This window comes from Bos indicus x Bos taurus, chromosome 19, assembly GCF_003369695.1.
Source record: "Bos indicus x Bos taurus breed Angus x Brahman F1 hybrid chromosome 19, Bos_hybrid_MaternalHap_v2.0, whole genome shotgun sequence".
Lineage (NCBI taxonomy): Eukaryota > Metazoa > Chordata > Mammalia > Artiodactyla > Bovidae > Bos > Bos indicus x Bos taurus.
In genome coordinates this window covers 29,738,162-29,764,143 of record NC_040094.1, presented here as the reverse complement: position 1 = coordinate 29,764,143, position 25,982 = coordinate 29,738,162, and the positions used below count along the sequence as shown (strand labels likewise).

Below are 25,982 nucleotides of genomic sequence, written 5' to 3'. Positions count from 1 at the left end.
TTGGAGAAGGAAATGGCAACCCACTCCAGTGTTCTTGCCTGGAGAATCCCAGGGATGGCGGAGCCTGGTGGGCTGTTGTCTATGGGGTCGCACAGAGTCGGACACGACTGAAGCCACTTAGTAGTAGTAGTATGCACCACCTTGAGTGCACACACAAGACACACACATGTACTTAGGTACTGCTGCTGCTAAGTTGCTTCAGTCGTGTCCGACTCTGTGCAACCCCGTAGACGGCAACCCACCAGGCTCCCCCGTCCCTGAGATTCTCCAGGCAAGAATACTGGAGTGGGTTGCCATTTCCTTCTCCAGTACTTAGGTACTGCTGCTGCTGCTGCTGCTAAGTCACTGCAGTCGTGTCCGACTCTGTGTGACCCCATAGACGGCAGCCCACCAGGCTCCCCAGTCCCTGGGATTCCCCAGGCAAGAATACTGGAGTGGGTTGCCATTTCCTTCTCCAGTACTTAGGTACTGCTGCTGCTGCTGCTAAGTCGCGTCAGTCGTGTCCGACTCTGTGTGACCCCATAGACGGCAGCCCACCAGGCTCCTTATCCACGGGATTTTCTAGGCAAGAGTACTGGAGTGGGGTGCCGGGGTGCCGTTGCCTTCTCCGGTACTTAGGTACACTTGACACCAAAACAAACAGCCGGCCTCTCTCCAGGATTTGTTTATTTCATCACTGCTCTTCAACGACTCCAGTGGACAGTTGCTTTCTTACTTGAGCCTTTCCTCTTTCCCCAGGGCTGTCTATCCCCCAAGCCACAGCCTTTCTCGTGTGCTCTGTCTCCCCCTCGTCGTCATCACCGCTGGCCTCCAGGCCGAGCTCCTGCCGCTGTACCTTCGTGCAGGGCCGCCAGCATCCCTGCCTCTGGTCTCAGCTCTCTCCCGTGCATCTTGATCGCTCTGAGACACCACTCTCATTTTGCCCGGTGCTTTCCGGAGCTCCAGCCTGCCTGGCCATCCTCAGCTGTGGCCCCGGGGCCCTCTGCAGTGTGTCTGCCTTCCTGCTCCCCTATGGGAACCTTCCACTCCAGCCAAGCCAGTTACCTCCCCTCCTCTAAGCCTTACTTGTCCATTTCTTCCTCTGCGCATTTGCTCGCAGTGGTGCTGTTCTCTCTCCAAGCATCTTCCTCCAGCTCCACTTAAGAGTTAAATACTATCATTCCCCTCTAGGGCATGCAGGTATTTTTACTCTTCAATTTATGACCATAGTGAATCTAAGTCTCTCTGGGGGAGGACCCAGGCCTTCCTCTGTGTGGTCACCACAGGCTGGTGCTGAAGCGAATGCCCTGGGCTGCGGGGGCATTGAATCCGACCCTCTTCTCGGAGAGCTCGGCCCTGGGTGAGCCTGTGAGGTAGCCAGCTGGGTCCACCTTGATTTTTTTTTTCCCCAAGGAGAGCCAGAAGCTCCCATTTCCCTGTGAAATTGCTTAATTAACATTTTTTTCATATCATACTTAAAGGTGGTAACTTCCAGGGGAACACAGTTCCTTAAAATGACAATTGAAAGACTATCTCATGTGCAGCTTGGCTATGAAATAGCAGTACATTCTGTGTACCAATACAAAACGGAGTTAACAGCGCTGCTTTTCAGGATGGCTTCTGGATCTGTAAAAGTAGATTTTTCTAGGAAGTCAGGAGTTGAAGGCTCATTCAGTGAACCTGGGATTTAAATGGTAGGATAATCTGGCAGTGGTCACTGTTCACAGATGAATTTAGTAATATAACATCTCTGTTAGTAATGTAACCCGATGCCTCTAAGAGCCCCTGGTTATTTTCATTTTTATGAAAATATTCCAATGAAATAAATTTTTACATGGAATTTTTTTAGATTGACGTTAAAGGGGGCCGGTCTGTAGAGCAGGGTTAGTCGGTGCAGAGGTTGCCAGTGTGTTGGGGAGGATGCCGGCCCTTTCCAGGTTAGACGAGTGAGAGAAGGTCACGGGGATGCACCAGCTGCCCCCTCTCACAGGCCGAGAAGACACGAGTGAGGCGGCCTCGGCAGGTGTGCAGAGAATTCCCACACAGGTGCCGATTCCAGATGAATTGCAGTTTATTGCCCCCCCCACCTTGGGCTCTTGTGACATAGTCATCTGCCCATCCCATTTTTATTGAGTCTCTTCAGCCATGCCAGGGATCCTGAGATATATGGGCTGTAATCCCACCTGCAAGTTGCTTCAAGTCTAGTGGGAGAGAAAAAAAGAACCCTCACAACCACAGTAGTACCGGAGATGGGGTGGTGAGTGTTTCTCACAGTTCCTGAACGACCAGCTTAAAAAGTTAGTAGTAACAAGAGGAAGCAGTTTGCTTTCAAAGCCACATAGTCTCTCATATTCCTTATGTCACCTCTGTGGGGACCTTTGATTCCAGTCTTGTCTGTCTCTCTCAAATTTTTATTGGCATATAGTTGTTTTACAATGTTATGTTAGTTTCTGGTATATAGCAAAGTGAATCAGCTATATGTGTGTATATTATATATAATCCCTCTTTTTTGGATTTCCTTCCCATTCAAATCGCCACAGAGCATTGAGTAGACTTCCCTGTGTTAGACAGTCTGTTTTTAATTAGTTACCTATTTTATACACTTGTTGTTCAGTTGCTAACTTGTGTCCAACTCTTTGCAACCCCATGGACTGCAGCAGGCCAGGCTTCCCTGTCCTTCACTATCTCCCGGAGTTTGCTCAGACTCATGTCCATTGAGTCAGTGATGCCATCCAACCATCTCAACAGTCGTGTATATATGTCAATCCCAGTCCAGCCCACCCCCTTTTTCCCCCTTGGTATCTAAACATGTGTTCTCTCGGTCTGTGTCTCTATTTTTGCTTACAAATGGGTTCATCTGTACCACCTTTCCAGATTCCTCATATATGCATTAATATATGATATTTGTTTTTCTCTTTCTGACGTACTTCACTCTTATGTGATAGTCTCTAGGTCCATCCATATCTCTGCCAATAGCAAAATTTCATTTCTCTTAATGAATGAATAATAGTCTGTTGTATATATGTTCCAGTCTTGTCTCTCATATCCATGATGAGAGAACCCAGACACCTTCCTAGCTCTTGGGAGAAAAGCCGTTTCTGAGTACTGACCAATAGAATGGGTACAAATCAGGAAGGAGGGGGAGTACCTTTCTACTGTATATAATTAAGTTATGGTAAGTTTTCTTGGTTTATTTATGGAAGCAGCTTGATTTGTTATTTAATTGTGGACGAGCAGACAAAGGAGGTGAAGACGCCGTGTTTGCTTACCTCTTGAGTTGCGGTGTGCCCAGGTTGACGCAGAGGTACAATGTCAGGTGCTTGGATTCCTGGGGTGACAGCAGTCTTGGACCCCGATGTCCTAAAGTAGGTGGTTCTTGGGAGCTGTCCTTTGAACAGCTGAAAAGCTTGGGTTCACAAGTCGGAGAGCGAAAATGGCAGACAAGACAGAACTGCAGAAGCAGAGAGGCTGTGACGAGGCTCATCTGGAGGTCCATCCGCAGCGCTGTAGAAGGTGAGGGTGGGGTGAGAGCTCGTTTCCAGCCTCGGTGCCAGGAAGGCATTTGAGTTATTGCAGACAAGATGGGTGGGACACGGATGATTGGCACTGGGTTAAGAAACTTCAGGCTCAGGGAGTGGAGTGAGTGGATGGAGCACAAGTGGAGAAAACGGTGGGTCTTCAGGGGAATCTGATCAAGTCTCTCCCCAGCTTATGATCCTTCAGGGGATAAAGTCCAGAGCCCAGAATGTGGTTTCGTAGCCTAGCAAATCTGGTCCCTGACCTTCTGGCACACTGCCCCCAGCATGCGCACATGCAGTGTACACACACACACACTCTCTCTCTCTCTCACAGACACACACACACTTGCTTGATACAGTGCCCCCAGCATGCACACATGCAGTCTACACACACACACACACACACTCTCTCTCTCTCTCTCACTCTCTCTCCCCACAGAACACAAGCTGCTTTCTGTTCTTCATTCCCCTCTGCTGGCTTTCTAGGCCTTCAGCATTCAGTGTGGATAGCACATCTCCCAGAGCAGCTCATACGTGGCCCCTGAGAAGCTCATCAAAATGCAGATTCTGATTCTGAGGGTCTGGAGTGGGGTTCCGGTTGCTGCGTGTCTGACTCACTCCCAGAAAGCGTGGACACTGCTGCTCCAAGGGCCACCCACCAAGCAGGAAGGATCTAGAACAGCAGTTCCAGACAAATCAGAATCATCTGGAGAGGTTTTTGTTTGTTTGTTTAATTCCCGTTGCCTGGATTCCCCTTCCCTCTAAATTCTGATTTCATTGCTCTGGAATACAGAACATTGGGATTTTAAAGTTTTCCAGGTGATTCTGATGTTCACGTTGAGAACCTGGGCGACTGAAGTCTTCCCTGACTCCCCAGGTCTGGGCTGTGATGGACACCCATGGTGCGCCGGACCTGAGCCTCATGCCCACCATGTCCGTCTCCGAGGGGGCGTCTGTTCTGTGCTCTGGGGAACTGTGCAAGGTTTCCAGGATGTCTAGTAGACCTGGTCCCTGGGCTCAGAGCATCCACAGTGTAGAAGAAGAACCATCACTCAGCATAGTGCCTGAGTCGGGGGTTTGGGGGGCACAGCAGGGAGGCTTAGTCAGTGTTTATTGAATGAATGAAGAGGAGGAAAGGGAAGGAAGAATGGAAAGAAGGATGGTGGGGGATGGGTGCCTGATTTAAAACAGACATTTCATTATTCTGGGTCCGTCTCCCCGCCTCGCCATTTCTAGCCGTGACCTTGTAGGAATGAGTGGAAATGAATAAACAAGTGATTCTGAAGGTGAAAAACCTTGACAAGCAAGTATTATCATATATCCCATCTCGTCCTCACGCTCTTTGCACTAGGTACGGTCAATACCGCTCAGAGTCCCCACCTGAGCACTTAAAGCGGTGTTCTTCCCATTTCCTGATGCGGCAGTATTGGGCCTATAGGTCTGTAAAGTCATGTTCGGCAGCTGGGTCTTTAACATCTCTTTGGTGACCACTTCCTGACAGAAAGGGTTTTAACCCTGGTTTGCACTCAGTCTTCCCATCTCTACAACACGCTGAGTGCTCTAGTGAAAAAGTCAGAAAGGTTTTGAAATGCTAATGCACAGCTGTTGACAGGTACGAATCCCCATCAGCCTGGAATGTCACACCTGTTCAAAGTAATTGCGCGTCCTTGAGGATCATCTCCTTTAAAACCCAGAAATGTGACACCAGGTTGCTTCCAGCTGAGAGAGAACACTTCCCCCAGACTTCAGCAGCAATTTTGGCTCAATAAATTAGAAAAGAAATCTTCACAGGATTCCCCCACCACCAGTGTTTCTGTATAGCTTTAGGCATGTGTGTCTAGGGTGTGTGTGTGTGTGTGTGTGTGTGTGTGTGTGTAAGACACATCAATTGGGTGCCTCCTCTCTTATGCTAAGTCACTTCAGTTGTGTTCAACTCTTTGCTACCCCATGAACTGTAGCCCGCCAGGCTCCTCTGTCCATGGGATTCTCCAGGCAAGAATACTGGAGTGGGTTGCTAGTTAATAATTTATTTTTTGAAACTCTTCAGGCACATTTAGCTCATTTACTAATATATTACTTTAAAAAATGCTTGTTGAAGGTCTGTTCTATTTTAAATATAATAAATTTCCTGTAGCAAAATAGAGAACACTAAGCACAAAAGAACCCCCCACCCATAATCAACATTAACATTTTGGGTATATCTTTCTAGTCTTTTCTCTGTGCATATGTGTAATATGTCTACATGCATGACTTTTTAAAAACCATTTGGGATGATATTTTATATGCCACACAACTTGCTTTCTGCTTCCCAGAGTCTGAAAGGTTTCTCTGTCTTTACAGAGTTCCCGAAACAATGACTCTGATGCCTGTATAACTTTTTCAAAAACTGTGTATTATTATCTTTTTACATGACTTCCTGCTTTAAGCAAGAGTAAAAATTTCTAGCATTTATATTATTATACATTATCCTATTTATATTGTATTTATTATAAGATATCCTTGAAATTTGGGAACCACAGGAAACAAATCTATTTTTCTTTTTTTTTTTTTTTTTTGGTTGCAGGCCATGTGGAATCTTAGTTTCCCAACCAGGGGTCGAACCCATGCCCAGAAATGCAGAGTCTTAATCGCTGAATCTTTAAGGAAGTCCCAGGAAATAAACTCTCATATTCATTTTCAGTGGAGAAATACCACCCTTGAGGAAGATTTGCAGGTCATTCCTTTGGGGAGTGGCAGCTGAAAGCTTTTTAAAGATATTGTGTATTTTCCCAAAGGCAGGCAAAAAATATCTCCACCTCATTCGGCAAGCACATCTTGGGTTCTGGGGGCCATACTGGGTGAAACAGGATAGTACTGTAGCCCTGGCCTCGAGGGAGCTTATGTGGCTGTTGGAGGGGTGGAGAAGACAGTAAATAGTCAACAGGCACATAGATGTCATAACTACCAGCTGTGACAGTCTAGACAGCCAGAAGGCCCTCTGGATCCAACGGCTCTGAAAAGGCATCCAGTTCTGCATTACTTGGGGCTCCCCTGGTAGCTCAGCTGGTAAAGAATCCGCCTGCAATGCAGGAGACCCAGGTTCGACTCCTGGGTTGGGAAGATCCCCTGGAAAAGAGGTAGGCTACCCGCTCCAGTATTCTAGCCTGGAGAATTCCATGGACTGTATAGTCCATGGGGTCACAAAGAGTCAGACACGACTGAGCGACTTTTTCTTCTGTTACTTATTTTTTAATATCACTAAGATTGTCACCAGAGAGTGGCTTGGACAACGCAAGCACATTTAAGTATTATAATTTATGACAGACAAATGAAATCCAATACCATTGGCTCCATTTGAATGTGTCATAAACCAGTCTCCGGTTCCTCATCCACGTGGGCTCAGTGATATATCACTGAAGATATGGAAGGAGAAGCTAGAAGAGCTAGCGGAAGACAGCTGCAATTTTTGTTCTTCCCTTCTGTGAGCCTCATCCCCCTTCAGTCGTGGAGGATGCTGGTGAAGTTAACCAAAGCCAGCACCTCGAGGTGACGATGTATAACCAGTCCTCGTTGTCCATCGGTGCTTTGGATGAAGGAAAGATGATGCAGTTTCTGATACTTAGTCACCCTCCCTGACTCCAGCCCAACCCGCATTCCAGTTCACCCTGTCCTCATTATGAAGCAGAAAAGACTGCCTAAGGCCTGGTTTATTTACCTAATAAACTGGCTGTTGTATGGCCTGGGAAATGCTAAAATTTTTCAGCCAAGAAATCCTAGTAACAAGCAAACAGAGGTCCAGCAGTCAGGTTTCTGAAGAAACAACAAAATGAAGGTCAGCTAATATGGCCATTATTCCCCTTCCTGGTGGCCATGACAGCGCCGGGGTTTATTTGAAGATCCCAGACTTCGAATCCTTGCTCGCATTGTTCACTGCCCAAGTATTTCAGGCTGTGCCAACAGCTTCAGATATTAATGTATTCGAGAGATCAGTGAATGAAGAATTCCTCTGCACTTTTTTTCCCCCTTTTTAATTTTTTTTTTTTTCTCCCTTTGCCATACACTTTGTTTGTAGTGTTCTTTGTCTGCCAGACGTTGCCGGGCATTTCTAATGAGGAAGCAAAGAATTGCAGAAGGAAAAAGGCAAGAGGCGGTGGTGGTGGGGGGTGCGGTGTAGGGAGAAGAAAACAGGCGAGGAAACACAGGGCGTGTTTAGCACTTCAACCGTAAGGTGACGTTTTTACAAGCTAGTCAGGTGCACGGGACACGCTGGGGACCAGAGTCCAGGATGCTGGTGCAGAGAATACAGTTCTGGGAACAGCCAACTCATTGCTTAGCTTCTCGCCACAATAAACGCACTTTTATTTTTGAGCACCATTTTCCCTGCAGGACAGCCGGCCTCGATGCTGCTCTAAGTGTTCATCTCAGCTTGCATGATTGCAGCCACCTCACTAACCCACCCCGGGCGGCCGCTACAAGGGGGGAAAAAATCACAGCATTTCCTACTCCTGGTAACCTACTGCTGCAGGATAATTGGTGGCTGTTTGTGAAGAACTTTATCACTGCAAAACCCAGAAAGGTCTGTCTGAGAGCTGGTTGCTGGGGCTAGGCAAAGTGGGGAGGGCTCCGAAAATCACATTTCTGCAAAGGCAATGAGCTAGTAATTAATTTTTTAGCATCACTCGATCCTCGGACTCGTCCTTCCTGCTGTACGCACAGGGGGCTGGTTTTGCAGACTGTCCTTTGATACCACATGGAAATGTTAATGAGACGAAACCAGCTAAAGGGCTCTTCAGACAGCAGTGCTCCGGGGAAGGCCGAATGAAACGCAGACCCTCCGAGGGCTTCTCCTCCGCACAAGAAGTCCCTTTGTTTCTCGTCTTATAAACCAGAGGCATGTCTGAAATTGCAGGGAAAGTGAGAGGGGCCGGAGAGTGGGCGCCTGGGGCTCGGCTTTCTATGTTTTTTAAAAAGGGGAGGGGGAAACGATTCTCTGGTTATTCGTGGCTGAGTTTGGTAGGCAAGCGCAGGGTGTTTTTGAAGTTCCGAAGGAAGGTTCTCTGAAGATGCGAGCGGGATCTGTCTTTCACTTGGACTTAATTAAGAAACTTGCTGGCTTTGTCTGTGGGGGGCCCATTACGTGCAAGCTGCAGCCCCCTCTGAATAGGGGCTCAGCCTGGAAAGTGTATACATTCTGTACCGCCTTTGTGTCGTGTTGCCAAACTGGAGGCAGAGGCAAGTGGGGACGGGGCTCTGCCAGAGGCCATCCCGTGCTGCCCCCAGCGCCAAACAGAGCCACCGCCAGTGCACGGGTGTCCCTTGGGGGCCTGGACCGAGTGGGACTTTTACAAGATGAATCTCGTAGATATACAGGTGGTCGGGAGTCGGAGTCCTGCTTTTGCGCCCCGATCACTGGCTGGAGAATGGACCCAGGAGGCACTCAGAGTCCTGGGAACGAGCGTTTGGTCTCTAAACCCGGGGTGGCGGGAGCCCAGCTTCGGGTGCCGTCTCCCCCCGAACTTGCTTCTCCCTCGCCACCCCCACCCCCACCCCCGGAAGCCCAGGGAGAAAGTTTGCCTGGCCACTGTTCTTGTAACCTTGAGAATAATTTCCCCCTGGTGGGCTACTGTGGCCTACCCTATTTAGAACAAAGTTGCTGAATGCTGGAGGATAAAGAACAGTGGGAAGGCTGTGAGCAGTGGTTAATCAGCTAATTCGCATTTCAAAAGACACTAATAAGAGGTGATCAATTCAAATAAAGCCCCGGGTATGAGTACTTTCCTCACCCTGCAAAGCCTGCCGAGCGGGGCTCTCAGCCCCTCCTGCTTCTCTCCCCCTGCCCAGCTCCTCCCTTCCCCTTTGATGCTGTCGGGACCTCCCAGGGTACCTGCGCCTCCCAGGGTACCGAGCCCAGCAGACCTTCACCTTCTTCCAGGCTGAGACCAGCTGCTCCCAGTAGCACCGGCCCTGGCCCTTGTTTGCCTGGACTCTCTGTTCCCCTACTCCACCCACCCCCGCACCTGTTCAGCTTGACGAATGAGTGCCAATCTTTTCTCTCCCAAATGTGTGGTAACTGTCTCTATCTCTCCAGCTCTGGGACATCCGACAGCCTCCAGTCACCTCTGTCCATTCATTGGCTTGGCTGTGACGAGAGGGACCCTCCTCGTTAGTCTGGCATTAAGTGTCCTGCCCCTGGGACCCCCTTTGTGATGGCCTGAGTGGTCTGATGGGCCTCGAAGTGGCCCCACGACATCTCTGTCCCTGCCACCTCTCTGCCCCTGCTCCACGCCTGCTGCCCACACAGAGTCGGGTGGGCTGCGTCTTGAGCTTTTCCAGCAGGACTCCTCGTAATTGGGTCTTCCTGCAGTTCCAGGCTAATGGGCCTGTCCTGGAACTAGTGTCACTCACGCAGCGGCTGGAAAATCACCCCGCCAGCCAAGTGGCACTGTAGAAATAAAGCCGTAAATGCCAGCAATCAAGTGATTTTGTTCCAGCCAGGAGTTCAGTTCAAGTGTTGGGAAATGAGCTTGTCAGAGCTTTCTTTCTGCCTCCTCTCCCAACCCTTGGCAAAAAGTAAAATATTGTCACCATTGATAGAACACGCCTATAAAAGGGAGTGGGGTGAGGGCGGAGTCCTGGAGCATCCTTGACCCGGATGCAGAAGCCACACCACTGTGTTCAACGCATCTGGCTTTTTCTGCGGCCCTGATGTATGTGAAGCGTCTTTTGAGTGTGGTCCTTGGTGTTCAGAATCCCAGAGCACTTTAGCCCCACTGTGCCCCAGAACTCCATCAGGAACCCCACTGCCAGCTTAATTACATACTCCGAATGAAAGACATCTCATCTTCTGGCTGCGAGCAACATGGAATGTCCCTGAACTCCATTCCTGACAACCTGACGACAGTTGGGGATGTCCTCGAAAGCCCCAAGCTGACTGCTGACCTGGAGGGGAGAGGAGATGGCCAGTCTTCAGGTCTGTCACCCACGATAACGGCCTTCTGCTTAGTGTACCCTCTGGCTATCGGAAGCATCTTTATCTGCATCTTATTTTGACCCTGAATCATTCTGGAAGGAGTCCCACTTTCAGAAGGAGTGTGGGCCACGCGACCTGCCAGGTCCACTTCCACGTGGGCAGGCACCAGCGCTCCAGTCGCCACCCAGGGCTCGGGGCCCAACAGGCTTTCCCTCGGGACGCAGGGCTTCTTTGCTGCCTGTCAGCTGAAGGAGAATCAGGCTCCGTAACACAGTCCAGCTTTATATCAGAACAAGCTCTTGGCTATGAACAGAAAGCATCCCTGATTACTGAAGTACAGAAGAGAGGTGTTAGAAGGATACTGAGTGGTTTGAAAAATCACTCATGGAGAAGGCTGGAGAATCAAACTAAACCACAGGCGGCTGGATCATCCCCACAACCCCATCACAGAACCGTCTCGTACAACTTCTCATTGCCATGATTACTGGATGCTCTCCGGGCCTGCCATCCGCTAACCCCACCGGTGCTGACCAGCAGAGGCTGTAGCCAGGAGAGGGCTGCCTCTGATGTCCCTAGAGAACCACTGTTGTCTGGCTGTGTACTGGTGCTTGTGGGGAGGCAGGGGGTTGCCAGTGTTTGGCCCTTTTAGTCTTGCCTCCTACTAAGACTCATATAGCTAAGAATTCCTCCCTTGTTAAAGAAAAAAAAAAAAGGGGTTCAGAGGCTGAGCAGCTGAGAAACTAGTGTCCACTTCAGACTTGCAGCTCACATGGGAAAAATGCATTCATTGCGTCCGATTCTTTTGCAACCCCATAGATAGAGAAACCTGGCGGGCGACAGCCGTGGACTATAGCCAGCTAGGCTTCTCTACTGGAATGGGTAGCCATTCCCTTCTCCGGGGGATCTTCCTGACCCAGGGATCAGACCCCAGTCTCCTGCATTGCAGGCAGATTCTTTACCATCTGAGCCACCAGGGAAGCCCACACGAGAGTTACTTGCCAAAGATGGACGTCTTCTCCAAGACTCATCTCATTGAGCCACGGAGCTTTACCCAAGACGAACTATGTAATTTGTGAGGTCCAGTGAGAAATGAAAATGCAGGGCCCCTTGTTTAGAAATTATTAAGACTATCATGATGGTGACAGCATAGGACTTCTAAGCATGGGACCCTGTGTCACTACTCAGGTGGCTTTTCCGGAACAGGATCATGGGCTTATAGTTGAGTCTTGGGGCCCTTGTCAGGTCTTGTAAGTAGATTCCGGTAGGTCAGTGTTATTTCACTGTTTCCTGCCCACAACTTGAGGTGTGATTATGATTTCCCCCATTTTACAGATAGGGCAGATGGGGCTGGAGAACAGTGGAGCTGTGTATTCCAAGCTACATCTTCTGACCCTGAAGTTCCCCTCTGTCTACACCATGTCACACCACGTACCAGGAGCTTACAGAGAAAGAGCTGTGTGATGCTCCCTGGAAGGTACGCTTTTGGAGCATCGTCTCCAGAATTGTTAATGTTGTGGGAAAAAGACTCTACCTGCAATGCGTGAGACCTGAGTTCAATCCCTGGGTTGGGAAGATCCCCTGGAGGAGGGCATGGCAACCCACTCCAGTATTCTTGCCTGGAAAATCCCCATGGACAGAAGAGCCTGGTGGGCTACAGTCCATGGGGCTCACAAAGAGTCGGACATGACTGAGCAACTTAGCACAAAAGTATGGATGTGTGTGTGTGAGATTGATGCCCTAGGACCTTGAGCAAGTCATTTACTCAACTTCCCAGGGCTTCAGTTTTCACATCTATGAAATCCTTGGCCTTCTGTCATAAGATAGGGTTGGTGCCTCTCTGCCCTGCTCACCCGGCAGGCACATCTCATTCTTGGTATCAGTGCACACTCTGGGGCCCACATGCATTCCCTCTCTTCCAGCTCTCCTTCTGCCACTTGCTCTGGCCTTCGGTGTCCCCCTGGGGTTCAACCCCTTGAATGTCCAGCTTGCGCTGCCTGCCAGCTTCTACCCATACCACCCCAAGACTCCTTCTGTCCACAAGATGTTCCGTATGGGCTTCCTGTGTTCACAGTCCTAATGACCAGGGTATCTTCCTGCTTCCTCTGCCTTCTCCTTTCTCTCCTGTGCTTTTGTGTGTGTCCTTGCCCCCTCCTGGTTCCCAGAGAGCCCACCTCGGGCGATGTCTTCTGCAGAGCCGGGTCTATTAATCTCACCTGGCTTATTGATGTCTCTGGACTGTCTGATGTCTCTCGACTGTCTCTCTCTCCTTTTCTGTTTTATTTCCTACCCTTTTCTCAATTCTCTTGACACTATATGACATTAAGGCTTTTTTAAAAATAAAATTTATTATATTTATAAAATACAAGATTATTTGAAGTATTTTTAATTTAAAAATCATAGCTCTCAAAATATAGCTTTCTTTAAAAAGCTATTATTATGAATTTGTTTTTATTGCTATGGTAGTCTTTAACTGATTACTTTTTCCCCTTCAAGATTTTTTTTTTTTTTTTTTTTCATTTTAAACCCAGGGAAGGAGAAATTTCCAAAGGTTATTAGTTCATTAGCTGTTAGAAGGAATAATTGATCTGTCAACTCAAAGGATTTATAAGGATTTGGCTCACAGGATTCATGAAAGCAGTGGCATACGTTTAAGTTCTACCTCAAAAGAAAACATTTCAGAAGGGGCTTCCCTTACTTTCCTGGAGATAAAAATTAGCATCTCTGTAGTGATGAAAGGCCCCTGATTTTTTTTTTTAAGAGCCTCTCTATCTTAAGGCGGCATGTGCACCTATACCTGAGATAATTGGATGTGTATTTCAACCTAAAGGATGGATTATAAATAAATAAATATTACAAAGTTTTGAGTTTCTTCTACTGTTGTTGTGTTTTTTTTTTACCCCTATTAAAGGAATGGAACACAACTAACATTTCTTCAACCTCAAATGGGGTTTGCTTTTTTTTTTTTTCTTTAAGCAAATGCACCCAAATTGGGTTTGGTTCACAAAGGAGAGCCTGACTGCAGAGCTAACAGACCCATCATTAGCCACCCCTGCCCTCTCAAATGGCCTGTCCATTCCCCTGCTCACAATATGGGCGAAGGCCGTAAACAAGGGATCCCAGAGCGCTCCGGACAAGAAACATACAATGGAGTGGGATAAATTTCTTTAGCATAAATAGCAGTCTCCAAGGGTGACTGGTGTGAATGGATTCCCGCTGTGAGGGTCTCTGTGCCTACAGAGGAGATCTGTGGCTTTAAGAGCTATGGTCCCACCCCCTGGGCTGTGGAAGTGCTCAGTCTCCCCCGCTGGGCTCGGTCCGAAGGCCCCCTGTGGGCCTCCTCTTTCCTTTCAAGCTGTGAGTCCTAAGGAACTCCGTGACAGCTCCTCTTTCATTCTGCTCTGCAAATCCTTGAGCTGTTCCTAGTGCTTTCAAAAGGGAAATATAGGACATTTTACTTATTCTGTCCGGCAGGAGCATTGGAAGCCTGGTAAGACCCAGGATTATTCCAGCAGCGAGCCTGGCGGAGATCTTCCTCTTTGTGATGACTCGAAATTCCCTAAGGTGACCACTAACCCAGTTTATATCTCCTACTTCCGTTACACCATGCCCTGTGGGCTGCCATCTGTCTGAAGACCTGCTTCCTGCTGGCCAGTGTCTGGATCCCTAGACAGGAACTGTACCAGTAGAATTAGGTGCATCCAGGGGTACATGTCAAGGGTTAATTTCTTGGCAGCCATGAGCCAAAATATTCAGGTTCTAGAGTAAACCATAACTTTAGAAGAATTAAACAGTGCACGTTCACTTTTCAAAACCAAACAGTGCCCTGACTCATCCATCCCGATCACGATCCCAAGAGTCAATCACTTTGAACCATTTTTGCTTGTCCTTCTTCAAGTGATTCCTTGCGTATTAACACATCATTTTTTATTTCTAAACTGTAGACATTACCTATTGACTTCCTGGTCTGATACATAGGGTTTCACTCACTGGGTACTCAGCCTCGTTGTTTCTAAGATCCTGGTTTTATTCCTCTGTGTATTATTATTGTCACTTTCAGTAACACTTAAATCTCTACTTCCAGCTCCATGGGTGGTACACAGTATATTTGCCTCACGTTTTTTCCCAACCTCTTCTCATCTCACAGCCCTTCACTTCTGTCAGATGTTGATAATTTGCATTCTATTTTGACCACGATTAAGATTTCTAAACTGTGGTTGTTTCCAAGTTAATAGCCGATAAATAGCTTTCAGGTTACTTTATCTGTGTGAATGCTGTGCACTGAAAAACCAAGACGTGCACTGTGGTTGATTATATTTCCATCGGTGTAATTCCTAACTCATAATCCCTGTGTTAGTCAAAGGAGAATGTTGAGATCTATTCTTTTTTTAAATTCTATCGTTGGTTTAAAACCATGCCACATTTTGGTTTGCTAGAATTTTTTTCAGATTTCTTTTTGTTGTTGTTATTTTTTAACTTCTTCTGATTGTTTTTTTCTTTTTCTTGTTGTGAGAAGAAGCTTGTCTTTTTCACCACACCTGATATCTTTTGAATCCATTTCATTCTTCTAGAAGCCCATGAACTTCCTGTTTTAATTTGCTTATTCTAAATTACTTATTACTAATGCCATACAAAACTTACCCTGCCCTTTATATTTCTTAGATATTCTGATTGCCTTCGATTTTCCATATATTCATTCCCTTTATTTGTCTTGAAGTTTTTCTAAACTGAATCTCCCTTTTTTCCTGGAAACCTACATCCTCAAGCCCTCAGGCATTCTGTTCCAATCTGAGTGGGATTATGGCTCTGTAAACAGTATTTATTGCCAAATCAAGTGATATGCCACTGCTCTATTTTCTATCACTCCCCCCCTCCCCCAGATAACTGGTTATTCCCTTTTTTCTTCTCTTCACTTTTCCATGCTCTTGTGGATAATTCTTTCCAATATATCAACATGTCTTTAAAATGCCTCACAATGCTAATTTCTCTGTGGGAAAGTTCATCAGATAATCTCAGTGTTTTTATTTATCTTTTGGTTTGTTTGTTGTTTGCTTTTCGTTTATTGGTTTTCCTAGTAGTTTTCCTTCTAGATGCCTCTTCTTCTTTAAGCGAGGTTATTTTGGGTCCCCACCCCCCACCTCGGGTTTTTGGACTGTTCGTCGCCGTGGTATTTCTATTAGTTGTTGTTCTACGTGCTTATACTATTTCTCTGATCTCTCTTTCTCTAAAGTTTTAGTCCATATTTTGCTGAACCACACCCTTTCTAAGAAAAGGGGCAAGAATGGTATGCCTTATGAATTCCCACACGTAAAAACGCTTTATTCCATCTTCATGCTCCGTTGGTGGCTGGTCTGAGTATAGAGTTGTGAATTATAAATTACTTCAGGTTTTGCTTTAATATCTAGTATTGCTGATGACAAGTCCACCCAGACTGATTCTTGTTCTTTTGTTTGTGACCTGTTTTTATTTATCATTGACATACTGTTTGTTTATTATTCGGGAAGCTTTTAGAATCTTTTACTGTTGCTGTCAGAACAACAGAACAATGCATCTGGTTGTGGGTCTTTTCATTTGTAGAAGCTCTTATTCTTGATTGTTCTTTATTTGTTGGATTCTGTTCTTGTTTTTATAGATGCAATATTTTCCCCAAGTCTCTTCAAGAATACTAGAGTCTTTTATCATGTTGTGTTTTATTTTTCAGTTCTCTTCTTCTATCAGAATTATCTCTGTATCCTCTATGGTCAGTTTTTCTATTTGTTTACTGATGCTTTCTTAGTCATGATATGGACTTTGCTTAACTGCTTTGATGAATCCTCAGGATGAGTTTGTACGCACGAACCTGGAAGTAGAAAGGCTGTGGGAGCTCTGTGTATACAGATGGATCCGGTTGACTAATAGGCCTCATTGCCAGGTTGCAGAGGACCCCCTTCCCACCCCTCACAATATGCCACAGGCGGAGGACTCAGCTGTAGGACAGCAGCACCCACACTGGTAGCTCTGGTGCCCCAGGGAGCTTTTGCCCAATTTCCTTAGGGAAAGCACTCCTCGTTTTCTACATAGGTGTCAACAGTTGGTTTTGCTACTTAGTAGGTGGGAAGGTTCATATAAAGATCTTCAGTGAGTCCTGTGCTCAGTTCCATTTCTCTCATTCTCTTGCTTGGTGTCTCTCAGTCTGGAGCCTCCCAGGAACCGTGCTTGTTACTATTAGCAAGTTGGCACTCTCTTCAGTGGTTTCTCAGCCACTGCTTCCTCCTCACTTTGCATAGTCAGCCCTTCCACATTTGTCTTCTGTCCTCTAGAAATCTGGGGAAAGCTCTCTTTCACCAGTGCTTCCTCCCCAGTTCTGTTCATTGTGGTGGAGCTGTGCCTCCTCTTCTATGCCTCTCTGCTTTATCTCCTCTTGAACAGTTTCTTTCAGAGCAAATCTGATCTTATGTCTGTTACTGCTATTCATCTGCCCAAATACTCACACAGAGATCTTAGTAGGTAGATGTCCTTAGTAAGCTAAAGTTCAGGGCCCGTCCATGCCTGGGATTTAGGCCAGCAAGTATTCTTTGAGTGTATACTATAGTAGGGATTATGGGATGCATAAAGATGTAAATGATACATTCCCAATCTCTCAATCTAGTGGGAGGCCCATAGCTTAGGTAGAGCCAGGCCCAGAATTATGGGCATTTTTAGACGTTTTGTGTTTTGGTTGGAAGGAACCTCAAAGGCTTGCCAGGAACAAACCTGGCAATACTTCTCCAGGAATTGATACAGTGAGAAGCCACGTGACAGCTCATTCATTCTTCATAGATTTTAGGATTGTAAGGAACTGTACTAGAAGTTCATCAGATGCATACCCTGCCTCAAGGGGAAGTAGGACATGAAGGAGATAAGACACGTATCTAAGTATCTCTTCAATACAAGGCAAAATGAGATAAAAGGTATAAGAGGAATACAGGTAAAATGTTACAGGAATTTAAAGAGTGAAGAGGTGACTTCATGCAAGCGTGCATGTGGAATAAAGGAAATTAAAACAGACTTGTTGAAAGACAGCAGACTTAGACAACCTAGATGAAGGGGAGGAGAGGGCATTACTCAGATGAGTCCAGGGTACAAGGAGAAATTTTTCTCGACTGGAGCCAGAATTTCCAAGATGCTCATTGTGTGTCATCATAAAGTGATACTCCTGCCTTAGAACGTTGCTTCATAATTGAAGCATAGGTTTTCTCTGACCACTCGTTGCTCAGTCGAGGATCTTTATTCTTCCACCAATTTTTATATCTCAGAACCACAAAAATATAGCTCCTCCATTCCTGCCCTCCTGTTATTCCACCCAGGGAAGCCCATGCCACATGAAGTCAGCTTCTCCTTTCCAGCCTCCTCTGGCAGATAGTTTCTGGTTTTCTTTTTTAAGATTTTTTCAGTGTGGTCCATTTTTAAGTCTTTATTGAATTTGTTACAATATTGCTTCTCTGTTTTATGGCTTGGGTTTTTTTTTTTTTTTTTTGGCTTGTGGGATCCAAGCTCCCCGACCAGGGATCGAACTTGTGCCCCCTGCATTGAAAGACAAAGTCTTCACCGTGATACCACCAGGGAAATCCTAGGCAAAGAGTTTTGATCGTCTCCCTCACCACCCACTTCAGCCCCCTCCTAACTCTCCTCCCTGAATTACAGAGGTTGGAAAGTTACGAGCTACATTTCTCAGACTCCTTGCCACTGAGATTCCACATCTTTCCTGGCTTCCACCTTAAAGATGTGAAAATAGCAGTGACCACCGTGAGGTGTCAGCAAAACCCTAAGAGACCGGGTCTTCTGGTGGGCATGGGTTGGGAACGTTCGGCTGTTGACGAGGAGCCCAGCTAAGATCGGAGGGCCAGTTCTTGTCCTGTGTGTCACGTGACTGGCTGCTGCAGCGGTGGTGCCCACCTGTCACCTCGTGTGTTTGGCCCTCTTGGTCCCAGTTATATATCCTCCAGATCTGGTTTTCGGCTTGTGCTGAAGATCTGGTGCTCCTTTTTTTTTTTTTAAGCCCCCTTTGCCCAACCTAGCTAGAGTGACTGTTGTCATCAGCAACTAAAACCCCATTGATATGATCTGTCTTGACCTTCCAGCTACCCACCATTGCTCCTTTAGGATTTGGGTGCTCAATCCCCAGTTCTCTCTTACTCTGCTTCCTGCCATCCTGCAGTGGGATGACCCATCCACCGTTCTAGCGTCATCCTTTCTCCGTCTCCATGGCTACAGCCTGGCGTCTGTATATCCTGAGTGGAATCACCTGTAAAAGTTTCTCTGCCTCCTCTCATCCCTCTTCCCCACTCCACTCAGAGCGCCCTTCAGCCTCACCATCCCTCTCCTCTGACATGTCAGTGAAGCTTCCTTTCCCTGGAAGCCCCAACCGAACGAGTATTCATCTCAGCCACACTCCTGCCAGCACTCAAGTGTCCCACCCTTTGGACCTACCTGTCCATTTGTTGCGGAGAAGGCAATGGCAGCCCACTCTAGTACTGCCTGGAAAATCCCATGGATGGAGGAGCCTGGAGGCTGCAGTCCATGGGGTCTCTGAGGGTCGGACATGACTGAGCAACTTCACTTTCACTTTTCACTTTCATGCATTGGAGAAGGAAATGGCAACCCACTCCAGTGTTCTTGCCTGGAGAATCCCAGGGACGGGGAGCCTGGTGGGCTGCTGTCTATGGGGTCGCACAGAGTCGGACACGACTGAAGCGACTTAGCAGCAGCAGCAGCAGTGCATTTGTTGTCTCTTACGATAACCTTGAAAATGTTCCAGGCTGGTATAGGCTCCCATCACATACTTATTACTAAGGATATCATATGAGTTAATGCTTAGAAAGTTTGTACTATGTTCCTGGTGCTGTTCCAAGCACTTGATTAATAGTCCAAGGAGATGGGAACATTTAATGTCCACGTTGTACAGATGAAGAAACTGAAGCACAGAAAGGTTGAATGATTTGCCCAAGGCCACACAGCTAGTCAGTGGCTGAGCTGGGATTCAAACCATACCCTACCTGCATTCCCTTAGTCTGTTTTAAAGGATGCCAAGATACCTGTGCATCTTTATGTGGATATTAAGAACATTTTTTCTATGTAACCATAAAATGTGATGAGTATCTCAATGCTAATACCACAACTTGTGGTTTCTAAAAGCTACATCCCATTAATGTATCTGCCAGCCTTCTTTTTTTTTTTTATGAAAAAACATCTTTTTTATCTCGCATGTTATTTCCTCACTGTGCATTTCAAATCTCAATTCTGTTGTGAAATCTGGTGTCATACTATCACAGATAAAACTTTGGGGCAGCTGTTGCATAGCTAGGGTAATGGATGTCCCATGCTACCTACTGAGTCCTCTTCTTTCAGTAGCAATCCTGTTACCCCCCAGTAGTGCATTCTCTTCTAAAGAAAGTCTGCCAACTAGGAAAGGATGTCAATTAGTACTTCCTTCCTCTACTGTCTTCCAAGATAAGTCTAGTGCAGTAGGATCATTTTTTGGCTTCAAAACTCAGACCATGGAGACTTGAACGCCAGCTCAAGCATTAAGACCTGGGACAGGAGACAATCTCTCTAAGCTCCAGGGATTCCGTCTATAAAAGTGAGGATAGCCCTGTTGTAAATTGCATGTGAACAGATCACCAGGGCATACTACCCTCTCCCGCCCCACCTCCCCCATCCAGACTTAATCCCAGCACACTACACTACCCTTTCCTCCCCAAACAAGCACATCACCCATCACCACACCCATAACAGCTCCAAAAATTTTAATAAAGAATTTATAGAAGGTTTCACACTGAGACAGGTTACAATGTAATTTGTACAAAGCAGATCTTCCCTTTAAATTAAATTTTTTTTTAAAAGCGCTGCTTTGTCATCCGCTACTCTTTCCCCAGAAGCACCCTCGGGCTTCGTGGTCAGCCTCCTGGCCCATCCTGGCCCAGGCAGAATCTCTGCAGGTCCTCTGCCCTGTCAGACAGGTGTCGGGAAGCCTAAATTCCTGGGAGTCGAAGAGTATTCATTTAAAAGAGAAGCAGCAGCAGTATTTCACCCTGTTCAATTATTCCACGCAAAGCTTGACTTAGAGAGTTCATGGTTCCTTGACTTGTTTCCAAGAGTGAAGATGAGCGAGCGCTCCGCTCTGGTTTGGAATGCCTCCGGTCGCCGCTGTGCTCCTCAAAGGGAAATGTCATGCCTGTTTATGCCGGCTGTTCACAGTTCAGTTACTGGAAGCAGAAAGTCAGCACTGATACTAACAGCCTCCACAGCCAAGTTCTCTTATTTAGATTTCGGTTATCAGAGCTCCCGGTAGGCTTGTCATTGGGTTGGTTTCTCCCTCCTGCCAGAGAAACAAGGGTTTGTTTTCTGCCTCCAGATCACTTGCATTTATTTCCATTCCTTTCCTGGACTTTTTTTTTTTTCTCTCTCTCTCTGAAACATCATTTCAGGCTTTTCGTCAATTTGACTAATAATAGTCAACTTGATTATTGACTAGTGTGTGCTACAAGGAATACTTCCAACAGGGAAGATGTATTTTGTTGCAATAGGCTTGAACACGGCTATTGGTGGCTATTAATCACATAACTTCTATCTGCATGGAGTTTATGGGCTTCCCAGATGGCACAGTGGTAAAGAATCAGCCTGCCAAATGCAGGGGACACAGAGATGTGGGTTCAGTCCTTGGGTAGGGAAGATCCCCTGGAGTAGGAAATGGCAACCCGCTCCAATATTCTCACCTGGAAAATTCCACGAACAGAGAAGGCTGGTGGGCTGCAGTCCATGGGGTCGCAGAGAGTCAGATATGACTGAACACACACAGCACATACAGAGTTTATGGAGTTAATGCAAGGAGGTTAGGGAAGCCCCATGTTTTCCTAGAGTAATCATTTTATTGGCATCAGTGTCTGTACCTCTAGTATTTGAGAAAATTTTTTAAATCTTAAAGTCTGATAACCTGTCCCCCCTCCCCCTTTCCTTTCATTTGCTCCCTACAGGGTGAACCTCACCCATCAGAACTAAAGAACTGTTTGGAAAGTTAAATGAAAATTCATCAGAGTCCTAGTATTTATTGCTTCCCGAGAAGGTTCTTCATTGTAGATCATCCAGGATCCAGTAATGAATGTGTACTGTCAGGGGCCAGGGATTTTGGGGGATGAATTTCCCAGGGTTTAATCATTTCATAAGGCCTCTGAGTGTGACTTTTTCCCCAATAATCTACTTATCTCAGTAATTTACCCCTCCTACTGCCTTGCAAGGAAAATGAGTCTCCCAGGTTGTTTGCATGATAAGTAGCTGGGAATTGTGCGAGCCTTTCAACAAGCAGCCCTGAGTTAATTGTAGCAGCCTGAGCTAATGGTTTCCCATGTTAGTTGGCAGGTTAAGTGAAGAAGAGGGCTTGAAAACACCCTTTATTACAAGTACCACGAATTTGAAAGGCTGCAATCTTAAAAAATGTTTGCTTCGTGGAAGATGTTTTTCCCTTGCAGCATAAATGGGTGAGAAAAATGTCCTTCCAAAGATAGGACTAGCAGTTTTGCAAATAGCTCTGGATGTGGGCTCCCTGGAGGGGCTGGGAGGTTTTTGTTTTTGTTTCTCCAGTGGATCATGCTAATTTACCCCCACCTTCTCTTCTTTTTTCAGTCAAGTCAGAAATTGAAGAATAACCTTGTTCATTGCAAGAAAAATCACTTGAAAAAAAAAAATACACTTCCTAATACTTTCTGGTTGTACTTTTTTAGGTATATTTCACATGTATCCTTGACATTGTGAGTACAGTCACACACCATCCAGCAAGGACAAAATGGATTTTCTATGCAGGAAAAAAGTTAGAATACAGTTTGCTTTGAGAGGAGGGGGCCAGGGGAGATTCTGCTGGGTATCCTCTGAAGGCAGAGGGGGCTGCATGCCCTTGTCGACTGAAGAGAGGCCCTGGAAGAGGGAAGAACCAGAAACTCCTGCCCTGCTTGGTCAGCACCCTCCCATCCTTCAGATCTCCAGCTCACTCATCCTTCCTCTAGGAAGCCCTTCCTAATCGCCAGGCTGGGGAGTCTCATGTCCCCTAATCCCCAGGCTGGGGAGTCTCGTGTCCGTCTTTCTTTTATACCATTTTCACAGTTGTTATTTAGTCACTAAGTTGTGTCTGACTCTTTGCAGCCCCGTGGACTGTAGCCTTCCAGGCCTCTCTGCCCGTGGGATTTTCCAGGCGAGAATACTGGAGTCGGTTGCCATTTCCTCCTCCGGGGATCTTCCCGACCCGGGGATGAAACCCTACATTGGCAGGTGCATTCTTTACCATCGAGCCACTGGGGAAGTCCATTCATTGTTGTAATTGCAGGGGTTTTTTTTGTATGGTCTTTTTCTCCTCAAAGTTGTACCTCCTATATGTACATAAGGATCCTGTCTGTCTTTCACATACCATTTTACGCTCAGTATCTAAATTCTCAAAAAATATTTCCTACATGAATGGCTGGATGAATGAGAGCACAGTCGTTAGAGATACTTCAGTGAACACCTTTAAGGTGAGTTCACAGGTTAACTGATGACCGTGCGGGAAGAATTTAAGACTTGTTAAGAGGAAGAGAGAAAGGAAGAAAAGAGTCACAAACCTCAAAAGCAGAAGAGTACTTGGGAGCGAAAAAAGAATGTGTATGTGACATTCCCTGAATAAACTGGCCTTGGGATATACAAAGGAGAAAAGAACAAATGTGAGTGGTCTAAGAAGCAGATGACGGAATAGATCAGCCAGGTTTCCAGCGTAAAATAGATGGCATGTTCATCCAGGTGATTTCCAGGGAGTGTGGGCGGGGATGTGGGACCAGCTAAGAGATGCTGGGGCACCAGGGATCAGCCGCAGTGGGAAGCTATTACTCACTCTTGTCAACTCCCATCCCAAAGGAGCACAAGGGGAAAAACACAGTGTTTCTGAAGCTGACTTAGAGCTAGAACCAGAGAAGAGGGCAGCAGACAGGACGTGTGGATATAAGGGGGTACAGAACTGCAGTGCTGACACGAGAACAAATAAACCAGCCTTTCCCTCTCCTGACCTGGGATCCAGCCAGTGCCTCCATCGGCCAACCCAACAGGAAGCTAGAAAGCAGGAGAGCCCAGGGGATTTAGTGTGTGGAGATCAGCCACCTGTATCCCCAATCCAGAGTGCAGAGAAGAGGGGAAGAAAGATCGAGAGAGGCAAATGGAAAATAACCAGCCCAAAAGAGAATTGAGACTCAGGTTTTTTTTGTTCATTTTGTTGATAATGGTAAGGATCTTTGTAAGTACATAATTGAGGCTTCCCTGGTGGCTCAGTGGTAAAGAATCCACCGGCCACTACAGGAGATGTGGATTCGATCCCTGGGTCAGGAAGATCCCCCAGAGGAGGAAATGGCAACCTACTCCAGTGTTCTTGCCTGGGAAATCCCATGGACAGAGGAGCCTGATGGACTACATACAGTCCATGGGGTTGCAAAGAGTCGGATACACACGACTGAGCAACTAAGCAACAGCAAGTATGTGATTATATACTGTAGTGATTATTTAAGACTGGCCAATGAGTTGTTTTTAAAAGGCCAGCTTTTCCAAATACCTACCTGTAACTTTACTTTTTAACTTTTCAACTTGCTTTTCTTTTGAATATATATTTTAATGAACAAGATGTACTCTGGAAATTTCACTCCTCTCCTGTCTGCTTCACTTCCTCCTTCCCCACATAGTAACCACTTTTACCAAGCTTCTCGTGTTTTCTCCTAGTGTGTCTTTTTTGCAGATTCAAGCAAATATGCATATGTGTGTGTGTGTGTGTGTCATATCCCTACCCCCCACACTGTCTCCTGCACCGAGCACATACGTTATTGTAGGTGTCGAAGGGTGTGTGATACAGCTGTAGGACAGACTCCCACATGCACCAGTTTTGATCAATTTTGCCAGATTGCCCTCTGTAGGGTTCAGTCGTTCCATTGGTATTTTATGAAAATTTCTCCACAGCCTTGCTGAAAGTGTGTTGCTCAGCTTTTGGAATTTTGCCAATCTGATGGATTGGGGGGAAAATTCATTGCATTAGGTTGAACCAAGTGAAGCTGCAACGTGTTTCGATCAGTAACATATGATTCTCAAAGCTCCTAGGACTCTTTCCCTTTGGACTGCAGGGTTCAGTTGTTCAGAGCGTGCACTAAACAAGTCTAAACCCCAAGGCTTGCCGTTCATAGGCAGTCATCATAGATGTATTGGGGTCGTCAGATTTATGGCATGTTGTCATAGGAAGGAGCACTTGTTTCTAGCACACACAAAGTCACTGTTCGGGTTAGTGGTGGGGTTACATCCTCCACTCATTCATCTCTGCTTCGGCTTCATCTTTCCTGCCTCAGACTGGCTTTGTCTCCCTGGTGGAGAACATGACCACTGGCAGCCTCACATTCAAGTCCCCCTTGCTCTGTGGAAGGGTTGCTTCTTGAGAACAGTGAGGAAAGTCGTAGGGAGGTCTTCTTTCTGACCTGGCTGGAATCTTGTATCTATTCCGAAACATGGGTTATTATGTTCAACTTAGCCTGTGGTCCAGGGCACAGGCTGGCTGTTTCCTCTGAAGAGTGTGGAGGTTGGTTGGGGTGACAATTGCTAGGCAGGAAAAATTATAGCTACAGACAAGGAAGATTTGATTAAGTGTAGGAATATGCTATAGTCCCAGATTGGCTGGCTTCAGTTAAATTGCAGAGATGTAACTTTTTCCCCAAGTTGATATATAAATTTCACATAATCTGATTCAGAATTCCAAAGGGAGTTTTGAGGGGGTTACTTGACATCATGATTTTAAAGTTCATCTGGAAAAACAGACATACGTGGTGAGAATAGCTAGGAAAATTTTTGCCCAGTGAAAAGGAATCAGCTTAATTTGTACTATTTTCATCAGTATTATTTTATCATCTATCCTGGGCTTAAAATATGATCCAGTGTTGACACCAAATTTTTTAAGCTTTCCTCCCTGAACAATTTTTATATAACCCAAGGAACTCTGAATTAGGTATCCAGAGATCTAATATCTGATATTCTTACATCACTCAAATTATTCTGTGTATCCGCTGTGCACAAGATGCTGTAGAGTTACATTAGATGCAGAAGCAGACTCCCTTCCCATCCATCACTCCTTCTACATTAGTCTTTTCCAGCCAAAGATGGGTAACAGACATTTTAAGTTTGTCTTTCCTACATATGATTCAGGGAATACGTTTGCCAAAATGAAAAGAGCAGAAAGAAATGCAAAAGATCCGAGGTGCAATTACACAGACACAAAAAATCTTGGCGGGGACTCCCCTGGTGGTCCAGTGGCTAAGATTCCACGCTCCCAATGCAGAGAGCCTGGGCTGGATCCCTGGTCAGGGAAGTAGATCCTGCATGCCTCAACTGAAGATCGCGTGCCACACCTAAGACCTGCTGCAGCTAAATAAGTAAAAATAAAAATATTTCATTAAAAAAAGCTTCTTTGGTTGGTGAAGAGCTTTAGCTCCTGCACACTGTTGAGGGGGATGGTGGATAACATGCATTTTAAACATAAGGAT

The 25,982-nt window shown here is 46.2% G+C and overlaps 1 protein-coding gene across 7 annotated transcripts in view; it reads left to right on the top strand.

Moving 5' to 3' along the window:
• The window catches only part of STX8 (syntaxin 8), a 208,645-nt gene that overhangs the window by 143,684 nt on the left and 38,979 nt on the right, over positions 1 to 25,982 (top strand). For 6 of the 7 annotated variants that reach the window (XM_027518816.1, XM_027518815.1, XM_027518820.1 and 3 more), the window contains one exon: positions 11,779 to 11,920. The exons of the other annotated variant lie outside the window; for it this stretch is intronic. In XM_027518816.1, the coding sequence (XP_027374617.1) occupies positions 11,779 to 11,920 (142 nt within the window). The remainder of the gene's footprint in view (positions 1 to 11,778; positions 11,921 to 25,982) is intronic. 7 annotated transcript variants of the gene reach the window in all.